This window comes from Pseudopodoces humilis, chromosome 10 (assembly GCF_049639895.1).
Source record: "Pseudopodoces humilis isolate 2021_Gansu_Grassland_sample_001 chromosome 10, ASM4963989v1, whole genome shotgun sequence".
NCBI classification, from domain to species: domain Eukaryota; kingdom Metazoa; phylum Chordata; class Aves; order Passeriformes; family Paridae; genus Pseudopodoces; species Pseudopodoces humilis.
In genome coordinates, this window is record NC_142209.1 from 5,951,037 (window position 1) to 5,972,170 (window position 21,134).

General features: G+C 42.8%; 1 protein-coding gene across 6 annotated transcripts in view; it reads left to right on the forward strand.

Annotated features, from left to right (window-relative positions):
- SMG7 (SMG7 nonsense mediated mRNA decay factor) overlaps window positions 1-21,134 on the forward strand; it is a 59,243-nt gene that overhangs the window by 7,572 nt on the left and 30,537 nt on the right. For 5 of the 6 annotated variants that reach the window (XM_088060166.1, XM_014260032.2, XM_088060164.1 and 2 more), the window contains exon 2: window positions 19,980-20,011. In XM_088060166.1, the coding sequence (XP_087916292.1) occupies window positions 19,980-20,011 (32 nt within the window). Of the gene's footprint in view, window positions 1-135; window positions 155-19,979; window positions 20,012-21,134 lie in introns of those variants that run through there. The other variant, XM_088060165.1, reaches the window with a different exon arrangement.

Genomic DNA, 21,134 nt, shown 5'->3' on the forward strand with positions numbered 1-21,134 from the left:
TTCTCTTGGATTATTCACACTGGCTTCTACACTCAAGGGATTATCATCAAGAACCAGAAGGCTGATGAGTCTTTGAATCTCTTGAGATTGTTACAGAGCTGTAGGTGACAGACTGAATTTCACTGATGAAACTCAAATCAGAGATACCCTTGAGGTACTTAGGAGTCCTGCTGGAGTTAATATGCTCTTCCATCTTCAGGGAAAAGAAAGTTAATGCTTGTGAAAGTACTTACGATGTCCTGAATACATCAGCAGTCTATTTCTTGTCTTTTAATTTCACTGTTTTTGGTGATAAAATTGTCCTCTAGTGCTCAGCTTGATTGAACAGTTTTCTGCTTCATCTAATGGTGGTATGGGTAAAGATGATTTTTATTTTATTTCTTCCCCTTCTCTCCTCTGAAACATTGTCTGTTTTGAGTCTGTGGGCCCTGCTTGTTGTACAGCAAATTTATCTGAGAGCTACTCTCTAGCTGTTAGAAAATGAGAAATTAATTCTGAGTGTGGAACCTTTAAAGTCTTGAGGCTGATTCTGCCAAAATAGTTAGGGGAACATTTCTTGACCTACTTAAAGGAAACTACTTTTTTGTTTGGAAAACAAAAAAACAGACCTTTTGGGCATTAAGCATTTTTATTTCAGACTTTGGTGTCTGGACCCCCCTGTGGTCTGTGCTGTGTTATTTACCACATCTTAACTTCCCTACACTCGAAGAATAAATGTATTTTTGATAAATCTGTTGGGAAGACCATTTTCTTCCTTTCTTTTATGATAGTCCTGTAAATTGTGCTACTGTCTGTTGCACTGAAATTTTCCTGGTATTTGATTTGCCATGTCCTTTGTTGGTCTCATTGTGATATGAGGAAAGAACGTGGATATTGCTATGTGTCTAACAGCTGTGACTGTGATGATATTTTTTTTAATCCAAACAGCCTTTGAATAGCTTTGGTTCTTTCTCCAGACAGTACTGGTTTTGGCAGGGCCTTTGGACATTCCTGCTCTTAATTCATGGTATACTTGAGCTATTATGAGGGCTCTTTAGGGCAGATTTTCCAAACTAGCCTAATAATAACTGAAAATGGAAATGCTAATCCTCTATACCTATGGAGAAGGAAGGATAGGACAAGACTTCTGGCTGTTGAAGTTGACTGTCTTGAAGTAGTGTAAATACTTGTTGACAATTCCATGACCAAACTTCTGAGCACAGAGACTTGATCCAGCCAGATATTCTCAGGAAAAAGCCAATCTGTTGGTAAGAATAGTGTTCAAAGGATTTAAGCCACATTTATAAGTAGTAAAGAAAGACCCAGAACCAACAAAAGTGTATAAAGACATGAAAATTGTAGAAGCTCTTAGAGCTCAAACATGCTGCTTCAGTTACTAGTAAAATAAAGGCAATATTATTTCAATTTTAAGAAAAAGGTTAGATTTCTTTATTCTGATTGATTGTAATTAAATTGTTTAATGATTGCAAATTAAATTATTAAAATATGCAGAGTAAACTTGCAGTAAAAATGTAGAAGGTGTTTCAGTTTGTCTTAATACCATTGATAGATATAATGTTGAACATATATGTGAAATCTTTAAGTAGGAAAGAAGTGATAAAATCCTTAATATGCATTGTCAACATGCATTTGAATTATTACAGCAGGCCTTAATTTATGAGCATGTCAGCTAGATTTTGCCAGGGCATGAATGTCTGGCTTGTTTTCCACCCAGCTTGAACATACCATGACTATTTAATTTAGAGATTTATTTTGTTTTGAGGTAAATGGTAGGAGATGTGGAGCTTGGGGCAAAGACATCTATAGGGGATTGTATCTTGCTCTGATTTCAGCTGACGTACTCATTTTCTGGTTTTGATATCAAAGACTGAAATAATCTAATGCTTGAAAGTACCCAGAAAAATATTTTCAGTGTGTTTCTAATGAAGATGTCAACTGCTTTCTGATGCTGCTTGTGCAACTACAGACTATTTTGGTTGCTTCCATCATAGGTGGCCAGTCAGAAGTCAGAACTAAAAAAAGTGGTGTGTCTGCCTGTAACATTACTTTACGTGGTACGAATTTGGGCTACTTATTCAAGATCAGTTAAAATTCTGTACTCTTTGATTAAAGATGGTTACAAAAATGTATCTTCTGTCCTGCATAACTGATTTTGTTAATTCCTGAAATAATTCTTTGAGAACAGCTATGCTGGAGCATTTGGTGATGTGGGTCAAGAGTATTTTGTCTTCAGGAAGGACAGATCCAAAAGACATGAAGATCTTTGAGCCTTTAAGGACTCAGGTGCAGAAATTTTTTTGTGTATAATAGGAAATGCTGTTGAACATACAGATTTCAGATTTTGGTAGTAAAGTAGCATGATTCACCTGGTTTCCCTGCTTTATTGTCAAATGCTGAAGCACAGTGCCAAAATGATTCTATTTTCAAACTTCTTTTGGACATACTGGTATACTACATGAAACAGGGGACTATGAAATCCAGCCTATAGTTGATTGCCAAGTGGAATGTAGGGGATGCATTGGCTTGTGCAGCCTGAGAACCACACAAATGTTAATAACTGGTAACTGTGTAGTCACATGTCAAAACTTTTGATCGCATTGTCTCTTCTTGCTTAATATACCTCAAAGATTCAGAAAATGTCTTCTCTGAGTGAGGACAGTCACTACCCTTCCCCACCTTCAAAAAGTAGCAGTGGGTTGAGCAAGGCTGTTGATTTTTGCTGCAGGATTTGGTGGGAGGAGGGAGCTGGGGTGGGTGAACCCGAGGTATACAGCAATTCCTGAAGGCAAGACATAATGCAGTGTGGGAACGGTTTGTCAGAGTGTTCGGGATGCAGCTTTGGGCTATAAAATGTATCAAAATGTAGCCTGAAAAGGCTACATAACCTTTTGAGGTCCTTTCTAGCCTTACGATTTGGTCTTCCATTGATATGGAGCCTTTTCCTCAGCCTTTGCAGCAGATAATGAGGTCTGGTCTGACTGCAGAAAGGGAGACTGCAGTCTGGAAAACTGCATTCACATTATTCTTTTCTACAGTTTATGTTTAGTAAAGGCCTGCTAAACCACCACATTTTTCCGTATATGATTCATGAAGCAGATACTGATTTGTAGTCAGCTAAATGTCATGTTGACTTTTCTGACACAGAACTAGAAAGAGCTCTGTCTTTAGGTACTGGGATTTAAATTTGAAATCAAACTGCTTTTTATAAAATAAAAATATTTAGGCCTCACAAGTAGATTTAATCTTGAGAGTTAAAAATTTTCTCAGATGCTTGCTCCTAACCAATGCATAGTCTTCAAAATGGGAGAGGTTACTGGTTAACTGGGAGTACCTTGGAGCACTCATTGGGGCAATGGTGGCAGATCTGTCTGGAGGCAGTTTGGGCAGAGCTGCATAGGTCAGCTGGACTTGGGCCACGGAGATGCATCTCTTCAACTGGGCTAGATTTCCTTCAGACCTGCTGGTGTTTGATGGGCCTTAGAACTTCAAGATGCACCTTTCCTGGAGAGGACAGTTCTTACAGTAGTGTATCCATCTGCTTCCCTTCTTCTGTGCTAGTAACATTTGCTAGATCTGAGCTGGTTGGATTAGTCATAGGTTTCTCCTTCAGCTGAACACAGAACAGAGTCACTTCCCATATTCCAGGAGTACCATGTGTTTTGGTGATGGACTTGGGTATTGTAGTCAACAGCCCTTCTGGATGAACCACTCCTGAACTGAGGGAGAACCAACAGCAGATGATTGCGGGAGAGTTCTGTGTTGCTAAGCCAGAAAATATTAAAATATTCTCTAGCGGGAAAGTAAGTTTATCTCAGAACAGTATTGCCTGTGTGTTTCTGATAGAGAATGGGGAGCAGCTAATGAAACTCCTGTAAATGATTGACAGTGATGTACTGAATACCCATTTAATTATTGTAAATGGAGGATCTAATTCTTCCTCACTGGTGTTCAGCCTTCTGCTGTCACTGTGCTTTCAGAGCACGGTTTGCATGCAATTTCAAGATGAAGAATTGAAAATAATTTCTAAGATGCAGCTTGAAATTAGGATCATACCCACATGTAATCTGAGTGTTTTTGTCAAGGCGTGTCTGTACCATGTGATGTCCTTTCAAACCTCTTAATAATGAAAAGCTGTTTAAAACTTTTGGGTATGTCATGTTTGTGCATAGATGTTTGTTTTGTGTGACGTTGATGTGATTGGGAGTTCATAAAATGAATGGGATTGGCAAAAAACATTTTACAGTTACTGAATGACCACAATATTTAAATATCAGTAATTTTGTTTTAAGGCTTGACTGTCTGGGCATAGATCTTTGTATTAGGACTTGGAGAGTGCATGTTTAAAACACTGAACTCCACTGTATCTGTTATAGCTAGGTTGCTATAAACACAGTATGAGGGATTACTTGTGCTTTATTTCTGTCACCTCTGATGGTACTGTCTAATGAATTTGCTCTCTATCCATCTGCTGCTTAGCAATGAGGACAGTATCTCAAATTCCCAGTAACTGACTCCTCTTAAACGATCATTTCCTCTATGGTGGAGTCATTCCAGCCTTACTGAGCATAAAGGTGAGCATTTGCCACTGTGCAGGGGGCAATTTGAGGCAGGAATTGAGAGGAAGGGGTTCTCTAGGGAACACCAAAAATGAGCAAGAGTTAGGAGTTTTATGTCCCATGCTGTTAGTGGAGGTTGGAGGCAGCAGGAAACTTGTAAAACTGAAAGTCAGAATTTAGATGCTGTAGTTATTGCCCTCTTGATGCAAAGTGTAGTGGCCTTCCCAGAGGGAAATGTGTGTCACTGTTCTCCAGCTCTGCAGGCAGGTGAGAGGGCACATTTTGTCCGCATTGCAAGTGTGGCACTGAACTGACTGTGACTTTCTTCCTTTGAAATGGATTCTCTATGCTTGTCTGGGATATCCCATGCAGTGTCCAGGGAGGGCTGGTATCCGTTGCGTGACCTCATCAGGCTTCTGCAGGGCTGACTTGAAGAGCAGAACCTTCTGAAGCTGATTTGATGATACCCATCTGAAACTGATCTCAGTGCTCAGATGTCTGCATTTTCTGTAATTGTAATTCTTGAAATGGTTTTCATTGTGCAAAAGCTGTTAAAAGAAGTAATGTTCACTTGTTCTAACATCTGTTGCCTGCAGTTTCCAGCCCCCCTTTCACTTAAAAAGTGAACGTTTTACCAAGTCAAGAACGGTAAAATACAAATTACTGCTGTTATTACTATACATTTATATGTCACCACTGACACCTGATAGTGTATGCTCTCATCAGGGTGAGTTTGAAAGAGAAAAAAAGGGTGTGAGAAATAACACCTCACTTCTTAAAATTTTAAAAGGTTTATTGAACCACAAAATGGGATTGAATAAGAAAAAAGGGACAGTGATAGGTGCTTAGCTGCAGCCAGAGGCACGGCACCCACACGTGTAACAATCCTTATAAGTGCCAACCCCCAGCAAGACAACCCTCCCCACATGTGCACATGTCACTCTTCTGACCCAGCTCCTCCTTTGTCCCACCTCTTGGAGTCTGTGCAGTCCTTCCTGCTTTGACTTTCCCAATTGTCAGAGATCAACTTCCAGCATCACAAAATTTATATAAAAAAACCATGACATCTTAACAGAACTTATTTTAACCTTGTACATTAAATATTTGCGAGAGCCAGCATCACACTATCAATTTATTACAAGGGCATAGTTCAGGGGGATTTTGTTGTTGTTCAGAAAATAACTCTGTTGCTTCTCCTTGCTCGGTCTCAAAACCTTGTGGGAATTACCATGGCAAGTCCAGCTGTAAACCTCTCACATTCCTCTTAGGGATGTAGTCCTAAGAATTGGTAGTCCTTCTGTGTGCTTCCCCATAGTTCCTTATTGTGGGTAGTGAGGGAGCAGAGCTTTGTTTCGTGTCAATCTTCCTGTAAGGGAGAGGGGCTGTCAATGGCTGAGAGGATTAGAGGGCAGTCTTGAAGTTTTTGTGCACTTGTACCTTTAAGATTGCCTTAGTTTTCAAAAATCTGCTTGTCCAAGGGATGGTGTAAAGATTGGAGGGGATATACAGATGGATTATATATTTGATCTTAAATGGTTTGCCTTTCACTTTGTCCTGGGGTGACTTTATGATACTGGTATCCCCAATCGTCTGGTTTATGTTATATATTAAGTTCTGCACCTTTAAGACTGGCTTTGGGAGCAAGAGAGGGGGAAGAAGAAGCGCGCAGTTTGTGTTAAGGAAAAACATCACTCCCACACATCCCGCTCCTGGACTGTGGTGTCTGCAGCACGGACAGACAGCGGGACAGAGCTTCTCTCTGGCTTTTAGTTAGTTTTAGCTAGCTGAGGCAGAGGAGTTCCCTGGACCTTTGTTTGGTTTTTTTTCCCAATTTTCTTGGATCTGTGCAAGCCTGCTCTGGACTGAACACCCAGCCAAACCCCGGGAGCTCACGCCTGTGGCCCACCGGGGCCTGGGCCTCGTCACTTTCCAGCGCCGGAGGGACTGATAAGAACCTGAGCGAGCTGAGCTACACCACATGAAAAGGACTTTTCTTCCTAGACTTGCCATCCCATCGAACAGCAAGAGGTTTTATTATTTAATATTACTCAATTTCTGTTAAATAAACAGCTTTTTCCACTTCTCTCTAAGGAATTTTTTTCTTTTCCCGGACCAGTTAGTGGGGAGGGGCATTTCCCTGGGGAAATCCCCATTTGGAGTTTTCCTTCCTAATTTGCCCTAAACTAAGACAAATACAGTTTTTTTTTGGCGCCCGAACAGGGACGAGAGAAAGTGGAAAAACCTGTACTGAGTGTTGGTTGTATTTATTCTGTATTGGGATAAAGCAGTCAGTAGCCATGTTGTTTGGATACATAATGTCTCTTGGGGTGGAGGCCTTCATGTGGACCTGGTCCCTAAAAGTTTTTGAGGTTTTAATACCTGTCTTTGCCCTCTTTCACAGTAGAGGGGCACGGATTAGAATGGTTATTGTGCTGGGCTCGGTGATAATGATTTATAGGAAGTTTATAGAACTACTGAAGTTTCTGTCAGGTATGTTTGGTTTATGGTTTCTTCGCCCGACCCTGCCTCCCAGTCCCAGTAGCACATTTTGGGAGTTTATTGGTAATTGCACACAGTTTGTTAGAGGAAGACCAGGGGATGAGGCTTTTCAGCCTTTTCTTTCCTTCTTCTCCTTTGAATCTGTTATGTCCCTCTTTGAGAATATCCAGTTTCCCCTGAGTGTTAAGGATACCACATTCCTGGTCACTTTCCTGGTAGTTCAGCTGTTGAGCTTCCTCTATATGGTCTGCAACTTCTCTAGAGTGAGGGCTGAGATATCCAGAGGAGCCAACGAGACCCCTGCCCCAGAAGTAGACTCAGGTGTGGGAAATCCTGAGTGGTGTAGAGAATGGGAGAGAATGGGCCGGACTCTGAAGGAATTTTCTGATCCCCCAGCCTGGGAATTTTCACGTGAACAAATTCAGAACCCAGATGAAGTAGGGAAATATCTGGAAGAGAATTGCTGTGATGATTCTAAGAAGAAAAATATCATTGCAATAAGCTGGGCCCTAGCGTATGCTTATCGCACGCTGCTAGATACTGTAGGGCAGGCAGATAAATCAGCAGCTACCCCAGTCACTCAGGCTGCAGCCAAGCCAGCAGCCAAACCAGACAGTGAGCCTAAGCCAGTGTCTGTTGCTCCTGCCACGAGAGGCAAGAAATTCAAAACCAAAACCAATCGGCCAGTAGATGATGATAATGGTGATGCGGGGGAAGGACCCTCAAGACCAGCAACTGATCAAAAATCAGAAGGCACTGGTGAACCTTTCTCCCTGAAGGACCTTCGTGGCCTGAGAAAAGATTACACTCGACGAGCTGATGAATCTATAATTAGTTGGTTAGTCCGTCTGTGGGATACTGCAGGTGAGGCTACAGTTCTGGATGGCACTGAAGCGAGGCATCTGGGGTCCCTGTCACATGATCCGGTTATTGACCAGGAGATGATGAGGGGGGCTGACCCTTATAGTCGCTGGGAACGGGTCCTAAGAAGCGTGGCACAAAGATATCTGTGTGCAGACGATCTCTATATACAGCAAACTCGTTGGAAAACCATAGAACAAGGCATTCAGCGTTTGAGAGAAATGGCAATAGTAGAGATTGTCTTTGTTGGTGACTTAGGTACTAGAAATCCAGACTTGGTGCCATGTACATCTGTGATGTGGCGAAAACTTGTTCGACTTGGGCCACAAGAATACGCTTCTGCTTTAGCAACAATGAAGCGGGATGACCGGGAGGAGACCGTGCTGGATATGGCGAAGAAGCTTCGAGCATATGCAGATACCGTGCATGGCCCCATGCAGGCAACAATTGCAACTGTGAGAACAGATATGCAAAACTTCCAAAACAAAATAGAGGAGAATCTCAAGAAACTCAGGGAGGACCTTCTTCCAGTCTCGGCAGTACAGACCAGGAGCCCTGGTACTCAACGCAGAAGTTCCCCAGATAGAGAGAAAAAGCTACGAGCTGAGCTATGGTTTTTCCTACGTGACTGTGGAGAAAACATGAAAAGATGGGATGGAAAATCTACTGCTGCTCTGGCAAAACGGATGCTTGAATTGGAAGACAGCAAGACTCAGGGGGGATACTCTACCAAAAAGAAAGCCGCTCCAGTAGCCTGTAGTCAAACTGACAAGTATGATGATGACATGTCTGACTCCCTTGAAGGAACCTCCAAGACATATACCCAAGAAAAGAAGGATAACCAGGCTTAGAGGGGCCCTGCCTCTAGCCAGGTAGAGGCTAGGGAAAACCGTGTCTTTTGGACTGTGTGGATTCGTTGGCCTGGCACATCAGAACCACGAAAATATGAGGCCTTGGTTGACACTGGTGCACAGTGCACCCTAATCCCATCAAGATATGTAGGGGCAGAATCTGTTTCTATTGCTGGTGTGACAGGGGGATCACAGGACTTTACTTTAGTGGAAGCTGATGTGAGCCTGACTGGGAATGAGTGGAAGAAACACCCCATTGTGACTGGCCCAGAGGCCCCATGCATTTTGGGCATAGACTACCTCCGAAGTGGGTATTTTAAGGACCCAAAGGGGCTTAGGTGGGCATTTGGGATAGCAGCTGTAGAGACAGAGGGCATCAAGCAATTGAACACTTTGCCTGGACTGTCAGAGAACCCATCTGCAGTAGGACTCCTAAAAGTGGAAGAACAGCGAGTACCAATTGCCATCTCAACGGTGCACCGCCGACAATATAGAACAACTCGAGATGCTGTGATTCCCGTCCACAAGATGATCCGAGAGCTGGAGAGCCAAGGGGTGGTCAGCAAAACCCACTCACCCTTCAACAGCCCCATCTGGCCTGTGCGTAAATCTGAAGGAGAATGGAGATTGACTGTGGACTATCGTGCATTAAATGAAGTGACTCCACCGCTGAGCGCTGCCGTGCCGGACATGCTGGAGCTCCAGTACGAGCTGGAGTCCAAGGCAGCGAAGTGGTACGCCACTATTGACATTGCCAATGCATTTTTCTCCATTCCTCTGGCAGCAGAATGCAGGCCTCAGTTTGCCTTCACGTGGAGGGGAGTGCAGTACACCTGGAACCGACTGCCCCAGGGGTGGAAGCACAGCCCCACCATCTGCCATGGACTGATCCAGGCTGCCCTGGAAAAGGGTGAGGCTCCAGAACATCTGCAGTACATTGATGACATCATTGTCTGGGGAAAGACGGCTGAAGAGGTCTTTGAGAAAGGAGAGAAAATCATCCAGGTTCTCCTGAAAGCTGGTTTTGCCATCAAGAAGAGCAAAGTTAAGGGACCAGCTCGTGAAATTCAGTTCCTGGGGGTAAAGTGGCAAGATGGACGGCGTCAGATTCCTACTGATGTCATCAACAAGATCACAGCAATGTCTCCACCAGCCAACAAGAAGGAAACGCAAGCTTTCCTAGGTGCCATAGGTTTTTGGAGGATGCACATTCCTGAGTACAGCCAGATTGTGAGCCCTCTTTACCTGGTCACCCGCAAAAAGAACACTTTCCAGTGGGGCCCTGAACAACAACAAGCCTTTGCTCAGATCAAACAGGAGATCGCCCATGCAGTAGCCCTTGGCCCAGTCAGAACAGGACCAGACGTGAAGAACGTGCTCTACTCTGCAGCCGGGAGCCACGGTCTGTCCTGGAGCCTTTGGCAGAAAGTGCCTGGAGAGACTCGAGGCCGACCACTGGGATTCTGGAGCCGAAGCTACAGAGGGTCCGAAGCCAACTACACTCCCACAGAGAAGGAAATCTTAGCTGCCTATGAAGGAGTTCAAGCCGCCTCAGAAGTGATTGGCACAGAAGCACAACTCCTCCTGACACCCCGACTGCCAGTGCTGGGGTGGATGTTCAAAGCAAAGGTTCCCTCTACCCACCACGCCACCGACGCTACATGGAGCAAGTGGATCGCCCTCATCACGCAGCGTGCCCGTATAGGAAACCCAAATCGCCCTGGGATTTTGGAGATAATTACAAACTGGCCGGAAGGTGAAAACTTTGGTCTCATTGATGAAGAGGAGCAGGAACAAGTGACACGAGCTGAAGAAGCTCCACCGTACAACCAACTGCCAGCAGAAGAAACACGCTATGCTCTGTTCACTGATGGTTCCTGTCGCGTCGTAGGGATGAACCGGAAGTGGAAAGCAGCCGTATGGAGCCCCACACGACAGGTCGCAGAGGCCACTGAAGGAGAAGGTGGATCAAGCCAACTTGCTGAACTCAAAGCTGTTCAACTGGCCCTGGACATTGCTGAAAGAGAGAAGTGGCCAAAACTCTACCTCTACACTGATTCATGGATGGTAGCCAATGCTCTGTGGGGATGGCTGGAAAGGTGGAAAAGGGCCGACTGGCAACGCAGAGGAAAGCCAATCTGGGCTGCTGATGAGTGGAAGGACATCGCCACCAGGGTAGAGAAACTGTCTGTGAGGGTCCGTCATGTAGATGCCCATGTCCCCAAGAGTAGGGCTAATGAAGAGCACCGAAACAATGAGCAGGTGGATGAGGCTGCAAAGATAGAGGTGTCAAAGATAGACTTAGATTGGCAACACAAGGGAGAGTTGTTCCTAGCTCAATGGGCCCATAATGCCTCAGGCCATCAGGGTAGAGATGCCACCTATAAGTGGGCACGAGACCGAGGGGTGGATCTAACTATGGACAGTATTTCCCAGGTTATCCATGACTGTGAGACGTGTGCCACGATCAAGCAGGCCAAGCGGTTGAAGCCGCTATGGTACGGTGGGCGTTGGTCCAAATATAGATATGGGGAAGCCTGGCAGATTGACTACATAACACTGCCCCAAACCCGCCAAGGCAAGCGCTACGTGCTCACAATGGTAGAAGCCACCACTGGATGGTTGGAAACCTACCCTGTGCCTCATGCCACTGCCCGGAACACCATCCTGGGACTTGAAAAGCAGGTCCTTTGGAGGCATGGCACCCCTGAGAGGATTGAGTCAGACAATGGGACTCATTTCAAGAATAACCTTATAAACAGCTGGGCTAGGGAACATGGCATTGAGTGGGTGTACCATATCCCCTACCATGCACCTGCTGCGGGAAAAGTGGAGAGGTACAATGGACTGTTAAAGACTACCTTGAAAGTGTTGGGTGGGGGATCTTTCAAAAATTGGGAGCAACATCTAGCAAAGGCCACCTGGATAGTTAATACCCGAGGTTCCACCAATCGAGCAGGCCCAGCCCAATCCGAGCCCCTGCATAAAGTAGACAGAGACAAAGTCCCAGCAGTACATCTCAGAGGTTTGTTAGGAAAGACAGTTTGGATCAATTCTACTTCAAGTACAGACAAACCCATTCGTGGAGTTGTTTTTGCTCAAGGACCGGGTTGCACATGGTGGATAATGCGGAAAGATGGAACAACACAATGTGTACCTCAGGGAGATCTGATGGTTAGGTGAAAATCATGAATAAATGCCCTTGTCTGTATATAATGTATGTGTTGTAGGGTTAAAATATATATATATTAATTTTGATAATAAGTTGACGATATGGGGATAAGGGGTGGAATGTCCTGGGGTGACTTTATGATACTGGTATCCCCAATCGTCTGGTTTATGTTATATATTAAGTTCTGCACCTTTAAGACTGGCTTTGGGAGCAAGAGAGGGGGAAGAAGAATGCGCAGTTTGTGTTAAGGAAAAACATCACTCCCACACATCCCGCTCCTGGACTGTGGTGTCTGCAGCACGGACAGACAGCGGGACAGAGCTTCTCTCTGGCTTTTAGTTAGTTTTAGCTAGCTGAGGCAGAGGAGTTCCCTGGACCTTTGTTTGGTTTTTTTTCCCAATTTTCTTGGATCTGTGCAAGCCTGCTCTGGACTGAACACCCAGCCAAACCCCGGGAGCTCACGCCTGTGGCCCACCGGGGCCTGGGCCTCGTCACTTTCCAGCGCCGGAGGGACTGATAAGAACCTAAGCGAGCCGAGCTACACCACATGAAAAGGACTTTTCTTCCTAGACTTGCCATCCCATCGAACAGCAAGAGGTTTTATTATTTAATATTACTCAATTTCTGTTAAATAAACAGCTTTTTCCACTTCTCTCTAAGGAATTTTTTTCTTTTCCCGGACCAGTTAGTGGGGAGGGGCATTTCCCTGGGGAAATCCCCATTTGGAGTTTTCCTTCCTAATTTGCCCTAAACTAAGACACACTTGTTCTCAGGTCAGCTGCAAAGCTGACATATAGTCAGCCAGTGCAGTAAATGCGGTACTGTATGGATGTGCCATAATGGTATTCCAAAAAAGTATTACTTTTTTACTGTTTGCTATTAGAAATTTTCTTTTGAAGGTATTCCTTCAAAAATGTGTCTTGAATCGCCACACATATTAAGTATCTGGTTATTATTTCCTGAGCATGCCTCTTTTATAATTAATAAATTCTTTTTACTGTTACTAAACCAGAATTTTTCTATACTGAAAATAGTGTCAGGTTACCTATGGAGCTGTACTGTCAGGTCCTGGAAGGTAAAAAAGGTAAAGGTGACTGGAGTTTTTGTGCTTTTCCTTGTTTGGGCAGCATCCATTTAGAGGTTATTTTTATCCTTGATGGCTGTAGTAAAATTCCACATAACTAGTAGGCCAATATGATGAGTTAAAGAACAGCATAGTCAGTATTTTTAAAAAAATTGCTATGGAAATACAGCTGAGCTTTCCTGAGCTAGTCCTAACACTGTATATTTATTGCCAGCTATTCTTGCTTGAATTGGAAAATACAGGTTGTTGGGTATATAGTTTTCAGGTTACTCTCCAGGCTTAAATTTTGGAGTTCTATGGAACAGATCCAGGCATATTGCTGATCCTGAATGGCTGGACTCTGAGGCATTTAGCTCACGCTCTGACTCCAGGTTGTAAGGAGAGGGAGAGCGGAGTGTCCAGTGGAGGCAGTGGAATGTCAGAAGCCCGAGCAGTGTAGGAAGTTTGTATTTCCCTCTCTGTAGATTAAATCAGAGATTAAGAACACATTAACTTCCCTTAGGAGTTTTTTTACCTTTGGGGCACATAATTTTAAAATCTGGGGACAAAGAAGCTGATTTCCATGAAACTGGACGAAGAAAATGAGTTTGAATGAAGCTGACTGCAAGGGTACTTCTACCCTTATCCAAGGAGGAGGATTGTCAGCTCTGATCAAACTGGGAAAGAGTTGCTTTTGGTGGTTGTGTTTTGAGGCTGGCTATTATGAATTGCTTCTAATAGAGAAGGAGGGAAGATGAGATTAAGAAAAACTGTTCTGTGTCCCCATCTCTCAACATCCTTCTCAGCTATGGTGAGAACACAAAAGGAATAGAGCAGGATTCCCTGTGGAGGAGATTTGTATTCAGGTGGTGCTTTGCTTTAATATCTGCTTGCAGAAGTGTAGTTTTGGGGTTTTTTTTTACTGGTGATGAAATACTTGTTTCTGTGGCTTTGATCTACAGCTATAATCTGATTAAACTGGAGGTCAAGGAAATTAGCTGTCCCCTGACTTCAGCTGCCTGTAAGAGGAACAATAAGGTGTAAACTACTAAGCACATAAAATTGACAATAAGATGATTCTGTTAAAGGTGTTTTTCATTGGCTATTTCTTTTATTTCTTTTTCATTGGTATGCTAGCAGTGTTCTTCCAAGGCACATGGAACATTTAATTCCATGACCCACATCCTGAAGATCTCTTGCTACCTTCAGTAAGAGCTGACATCACCCAAACCTGCCAGCTGCCAAAGCAAGCGATTCCAGAACTTTATGCAAACTATGGTGATTTAAATTAGATAGCAACATTTGAAAGTTTGGAACACTACAAACTTGTTCTATAGAGGTAAAACTTCAAAGTTGTTTAACAGTACACATCCAATGCGCAAACAGGTAGAGTCTGTACACAAATTAATAAGTAAAATCTTTGTTGGATGCTATATACCCCTGTAAAATCCTGATTCCATCCATTTGCCCTTTCAGGGAAAGGTGTGTGAAGCTGTTGTCTGGAGCCTGTTGTATTCAGGTCATGTTGAATGAATGGGTGGAATCAAAATGAAAGATGACATTTACCCACAAGTTTGATACTACTGTTATTCAGGCATAACCATCTAGGTTTATGCCCAATCCTAAAATTGCTGTAAAAATATTCCCTTTTGACAGGTCACAGAGATACAGTTACTGTCTACTGTACAGTACAGTACTGTACAGTTCAGGGAAATCAAAGTTATGTTTCAGAATCCAACCTCTAGCGAAGTGTACCAGCTGTAAAGGATTAGTAAGCAGAAAGCCTCTAAAAACTATAAAGAAAGCTTTCAGTTTTAGCAAGTGTTAGTGGTAACTCTTAGGAATTGAAGCAAAAGTACTTCTTTTCCAAAAAACTGTTAACCACTTGTATCAGCAAGTTTTTCTCACATCTGAAGTGCTAAACTCCAGATGTGAATAATGTCTTGGATACAGTGGTTGGAGGCTTCTGACCAACCAATCTCCCCTAAATATGGTGTGCAATATTCAGTGTCCATGCTGTTAGTGCTTCCTATTGCTTCCACCTGCCCTGAATCAGCACAAGTATGCTTACAGACAAATAAAGAAAAGAAACCCCACTGAGTATTAAGCCCATTATAAAATTTTGTTGAAGATAACTGTTACTTTGAGAAAAATCTAAAATGCTAGTTGCAGGTTGTTGATTTGAAGTTCCTTCTGGGTGTGAGCTTTGCCAAATATTGAAATTATGAAATTATTGATTTAAATGTGTTTGACTTTTAGTATGCTAATATAGAAAATCTACCTTTTCAACCCAAAATGAAAGATTTCCCGCATTTATTCTATATATTCTCAGTATTTTTCTGTTCCCTTTCAGAAGAATGAAAACTTTCTGGCAGTGCCCTTGGTGAGCCTTGGGATCAGTCACCTCCTGCGAAGGCACATTAGGCTGCAGGTGCTTTTTATTGTGGTACAGTTTTTGCACACACTTCCAGGAAATAGAAATGCAGGAGTATGATTTTTTGCTTGGAGTGAAACTCCTGGCTATTTAATGTTTTTTGGTTTTTAGAATCACAGAACATGTGATTGGAATCTGATGGCTTTAATAATCCCAGCTGCCTGGATTCATTGCCCATTTTAGTCATGTGAATCCTCAATTCCTTATCGGAGGATTGTGTTGCTGAGATTTCATGAGGGAACCGATAGGGTTACTGATGCTTAGGGGAAAACTAGGTGGAATTCCCCTTCAGGAACAGCTGTGTTATGTGTTGGCTTTGTGAGGTCTGGGGTTTTCCATGTATTTTGTAGAACTTGTCATGCTACAGCAGATCATGTCTGGCACATCCTGACTGTGAGAATAAGAGAGGTGTGGTGTGAGGCTTGACTTCCAGAAACAGAGGATGTTAGCTGGGTAACACAAAACGTCTGCTTTGAGAAGTTTGGCTTAATTTTATTGGCTTGTCTGTGCTTCATAATGAAGGGGGAACAATGTCTTGTTAGCAGACCCCTGCTTCTGTAGAATGGATATGGTCCTATTAGAGATGCAAGGTGGTGTATGTGGAACTGAAAATTCATGATTGAATGCTTTGAATTATAGCAGAACTCAAGACAGATGTTGGAACAGAAATTAGTTCTTTTGTGGACAGTTGTAAAATAGATCCATTTGTTCAGTGATATGCAAATAGAGCTGGAAGCCAGATGGCAACAAGAGGAAAACTTGAATAGAATAGTTAGCCAAAGAGGTTGTATGATCTTTTCTGATATGATTTTAACACCAAATTAAGCAAACTTGCTCTAATGTTAAAGAGTAGGTGCAACTGCATGATCTTTTGATGTATCTTTCAGTGTGATGGGGTAAACTCTTCAAAATATATATACAGGAGAGACATCCCAATATTTGTGGGATTTTCTTACTGTAGTGCTTACCAGGTTAAGGGAAACAGCTTGTTCTCTTACTCTGCTTTGGGAAAACTTAATTAACCAAGAATGGTAAAAACTTGGAAGAGGGAAAATGAAATGTGTCTTTCTTGTCTTCCTTTGCCAAGTCCACTGGTTCATTCTAGATTAAATGTAGCTGCTGAGTTCCAGCAAAACAGAACTTTATATACAGTCAGGTTCTTAAGAAAAGTTTCTTTTGTCTCCTGTGGGGACTTAAATTTTTATTTATCCTATACCTTTAGAACATGGAGAGATGGTCCTGACTACTGTATTTTAAAGTTTTAAAGCTTTTCAATTTTATTAATAAAATGAACATTCCTTTATTTATAAAATGTTTTTACTGAATTGGATGGGAGCCTGTTGTATTTCAGTTTAAAGTTTGACTAAAGCACAGAGCTGAATCTATGTATTTGGTTATGAAATGATAACGAGTAGCTATTATGATATATCAAGGTGGTATATGGAAATACTTGATATATAATTTTTTGAACTATGGTTTGTCCTTATTTGGTTTTGGACCAAAAAGAACTTAAGGAAGCTTGACTGAACTGCTGAGTCCAACTGGGCAAGGAGGTACTTCAGAATATTCTTGAAATGATACAATGTGTAAACAAGCCCAACCAGCTTTTCTGGCAGGCAACCTTCTTTGCCACAGAATGAGTAATTCTATTGTAAATTCAGTATGAGGTGATGCAATAAAAGATATGGCCAGAAAAGTTTCTTAACAATGTTGGATGATAAAAGGAACCATTGGCACTGAGAAACTCCTCAGTCGTTACCAGTGAACTGCAGTTGGTGTCCACTAGGAGTCCTTGAGCACCAGCAAAGGCCCATTGTGAAGTTTGTTTAAGGAATGGGCAGTGCACCCCTCTCGGCCCCTCTCTCTCTCTTGGCCCCTCTCTCTCTCTCGCCCCTAATACTTCGCCATGATGCAGAACAAGTTTTGTACCCAGTTTTGCCCCCTATTATCCTGGCTTAGAATGCAGCTATTTGAAATAAATTGTTTCTAGGTGGAAATGAAAAGCAGCATACTAATGTTAGATCGACTTTCCTAATTCCTTTGACCTCTAGGAAGTACTGAAATAATTTCTATACATATAATTAAAAGTTACAGAGACAATCCCTTCAGTATTGTTTATTGCAATTTTATAAATTACACAAGACAGTGTGTGTTATGGCTGTGAAGCGACTGGTGCTAAAGGCTCTTGTTCTGTGAGCCCATGAGTCTTGTCTTCCAAAAAAAAGTGTTTTTAAATAAGTATTTTCGGTAGAAGCTCTGGTCTAGTCATATGATTGGGTCTGTGCATTTACGAAAAGTCTCTTGGCACTTGCACTGATACAGAGTCTGAGACTTTCTTCATGTGAATTCTCTAGGCAACAGTGAGGGCAAACTTTCGGGGGAAAAAAAACCCCACTTTTATATTTCCCCTTTTAAGGATTATACTTGGTGGAAGGTAGTTCTGCACAAGTAGTTTCCAGAGGAGCAGTTCTTGGCTTTTAAGGGGCAGAGCCTTTGTGCCTGTAAGAGAATTCTGGGCTCTTGTCTGTGGGCGCAGTCCTGCATATCCTGCTGGGGCTGAGCCTCTGCATTCATGGCTTTGGCAGCACAGATTGTGTTCTCAGCTCAGAGGAGACCTTCACAGCACTGGAAGATGTTTGAAGCATGAGCCAGACTGTAGGAACTTGGCTGGCTGTTTTGAAAAGCGATATTCCAGCACCTGAGCAAGTCAGCTTTTCCTTGGGAGCAGTGGCATTGCTGGCTGCCAAGTCCCAGTGCCACAGATCTGGCTCAGCTCTGTGCCCAATTGGATTTGTGCCTCAGCAGCGCAGGGGCTGCTGAGGCACAGCACACAGAGGAGATTCCTGTCCCTTCTTGGCTCTGTGAGGGCAGGATCTGTTCATTCCCATCCTGCTGGCTGCAGCTACAGAGCCGCCGTCACTTAGGTGCCTTCACTTGATGCCTTTTGTTACCTTGTTACCTCTGTGTGGATGAGGAAGAAATGTTTCTTGGGCTTTCAGCTTTCGCCTGACACAGTAGCTAAAATTTGCACTGCTTGTCTCTGTTATCTCTTCTTCCAGTGTTCCCCGCTCTTAGGAGTTAAAACATATTAACACCTTCTTGAAATAAATAAACTGAACAAAGTTGTCTTAAAGGCATTAAATTTGGATCAGGTGAGGAACATACAAATTCACTTGTGATACCAGTTAAGATGTACTTGTCTTTGACTTTTGTTCTTGACAATTAAAGCTCTTGGGGGATCCCATTGCTTCTTGGGTGGAGGTGGCTATGGTGAGCTGCTTTAGATAACGCTTGCATTTAGTAAACAGAAATTCTGTGTAGGGACCTACCAATTTACATCTTCCTAGTAATGTATATCCTATTCTGATACCTTCTTAATTCTTGTGTGGACCTCAAAACCTTCCCTATAATTTGTAGCTAGTAGGTAGATCCCAGAACAAACTGGAAAACTGTTTACAGTCACCACAATTTCACATTGGCAAGAGAAAGTAAATGCTGGTTTCTGCAGCCCCTTTAGGGATTAGGTGGTGCTTTCTTCTGGCTCTCCATTCTTTTCCAAGCTGGCATCTGACCTTCATGTTATGCACAATGTGTCTTCCATCTGTGGTTTTTGGTGGGTTTTTTGTTTTTTTTTTTTTCTGAGGCAGGTGAAGGGAGCATTTCATATGCTGGGAGGATTCCATGTCCAGTGTGGAAAGCTTGCACTCTCCAAATCTACATCATCACTTGAATGCAGCAAGAGCAGAGGGACATGTCCCAGCCAAACCAGGCAGCCTCATGTCTGCTCTGCCAACCCTAGGCTAATTGTGTCCATCAGACAGGCCAGCAGTGCTGCTCCTTGAAGCTTTATGTACTGCTGACACAGTGCTTAAATGTAGCACCTCCATTGCCTGCTCCAGCCAGACACTGACCATTCAGTCAGGAATGTTTATATATTGAGGACTGTCCCAGTGTTTCTCTTTTTGGGAAGCTATTTGCCAACCTCCACCAGTAGTGGGGATTTGCAGAGGATGGTCAGTGCAGGAGTTATAGATAGTCACCTATAGTTGCCATTCTTTCTGTGTGTACTGTGGGTTTTTTTTCCTTGAAAACCTGATCAAAGCATTACTTTAGGGATGCAGTTCAAGGAAGAGAGGTTATTGGGGAGGCCATAGTCTTATCCCTTCTCTCTATGAAAACTTGTCCAGCATGGGGACAGGAGGGCTGTACTAGGGTGCTGACAGACACTGATGAGAGTTCATGTTGCTCTGACCCTCTTGGCTCCTGCCAAGTTGGACACTGCTGCCACATAAAGCTTTATTTATAAAATATAAACCGTAATGTAAGCATTTTTAGTTTGTTCAGAAAGAGGCATAAGCAGGGAAAATTGAACAGTTGACTACTCTTATGGGATGAAATAAAAGTAGTCATGCTGTTGAACAACAGTAGCTCAAATCCTGCACAGGGTGAGTTGTAAGCAGATTCACCATCTCATGAAAGTGTTATGGCATAATTCAGTTATTTTGATCTGTTTCTAATTTATTGTCTTACTATTTTCTTACAGGCAGGCAGAAGTCCTGAAGGCTGACATGACAGGTAATTGCCTTTATTATACAGTTGATATAGCTTATTAATATTTGATTCCTGTTTTTGTTTTCCTTTTGTGTTCCTTTTGCTTATCATTCTTAAGAATTTTCTGGAAAGTGTGTGACCTTATGTTAAAGGCTTGTCCTCTGTATATAAATAAATAAATAGTATTTTAACAACTGTTTGTCTGTATCAACCCTTTTGTCTGTATCTAATACATATTTTTGAAGTTGACTTTGGATGTTATAAATATTTGGCGATGAAGGTCCTGTCTATGCTTGTCTCTGTGACTCCTGCCCAGACTGGCACAGGAATTCTGCACTTGGGATTAGCCATGATAAGGGTGGATTTAATGAACCTGGGTGAGGAAATGCTGATCTGAACATTATTATGTGTTGTGGATGTAGTAAGTTCATAATAAGCACAACATAAAGTGCAGCCCTAGAAATGCTATGAGCTGGGATTTAAGCTATATATATTAATAGGAAATGGAAATGGTTTCTATTAATGAATCAGCCCTGCTTCCCTCATGAACCTTTGCTCAACTGTGCTTGTCACGTTGGTATAGTGAAAGTAGTAGGCTGGTGTAGTCCCCATAGGAATATTAAAACCGCCTGGATCCACCTAATCCAACAGGAATGGCTCCACCATCAGCATCAGGGTGGTTTCTCTGGGGTGAGGCCCATCCCTTGTGTTCCTGCAGCCCCAGCTCAGGTGGTTGTAGAAGGCACAGGAAATTGGACTCAATAGCAGGGGGCAGTGTTTGCACTCACCCTCTGGGATGGGGAGCAGATGACTACTGAAGAGATGGAAAATGGCAAGCATGCAGCAGTACTTGCCCACAGTGTTCTCTAAATATCAACAGTGTAGGTCCATGCACTGTCCTATTTAGCATCCCTCCATGGATTTATTGTCTGCTAATTATTTTCAGGCTACACTGGAAATTTTAGTAAATTCATCCAGTGGCAAGAAATTCTGCAGCTTACAGAGGATCACATACCTCTTACTTGTTTTGTTTTTTAACTTGCCATCTGCAAACTTTGTTCACATCTAGTTCTGGTGTTGTAGAAGAGTCATCAGTTAATCAGTGAGCACACAATCCTCAACCTCTCTGTAGTTCTTGTATTTCACT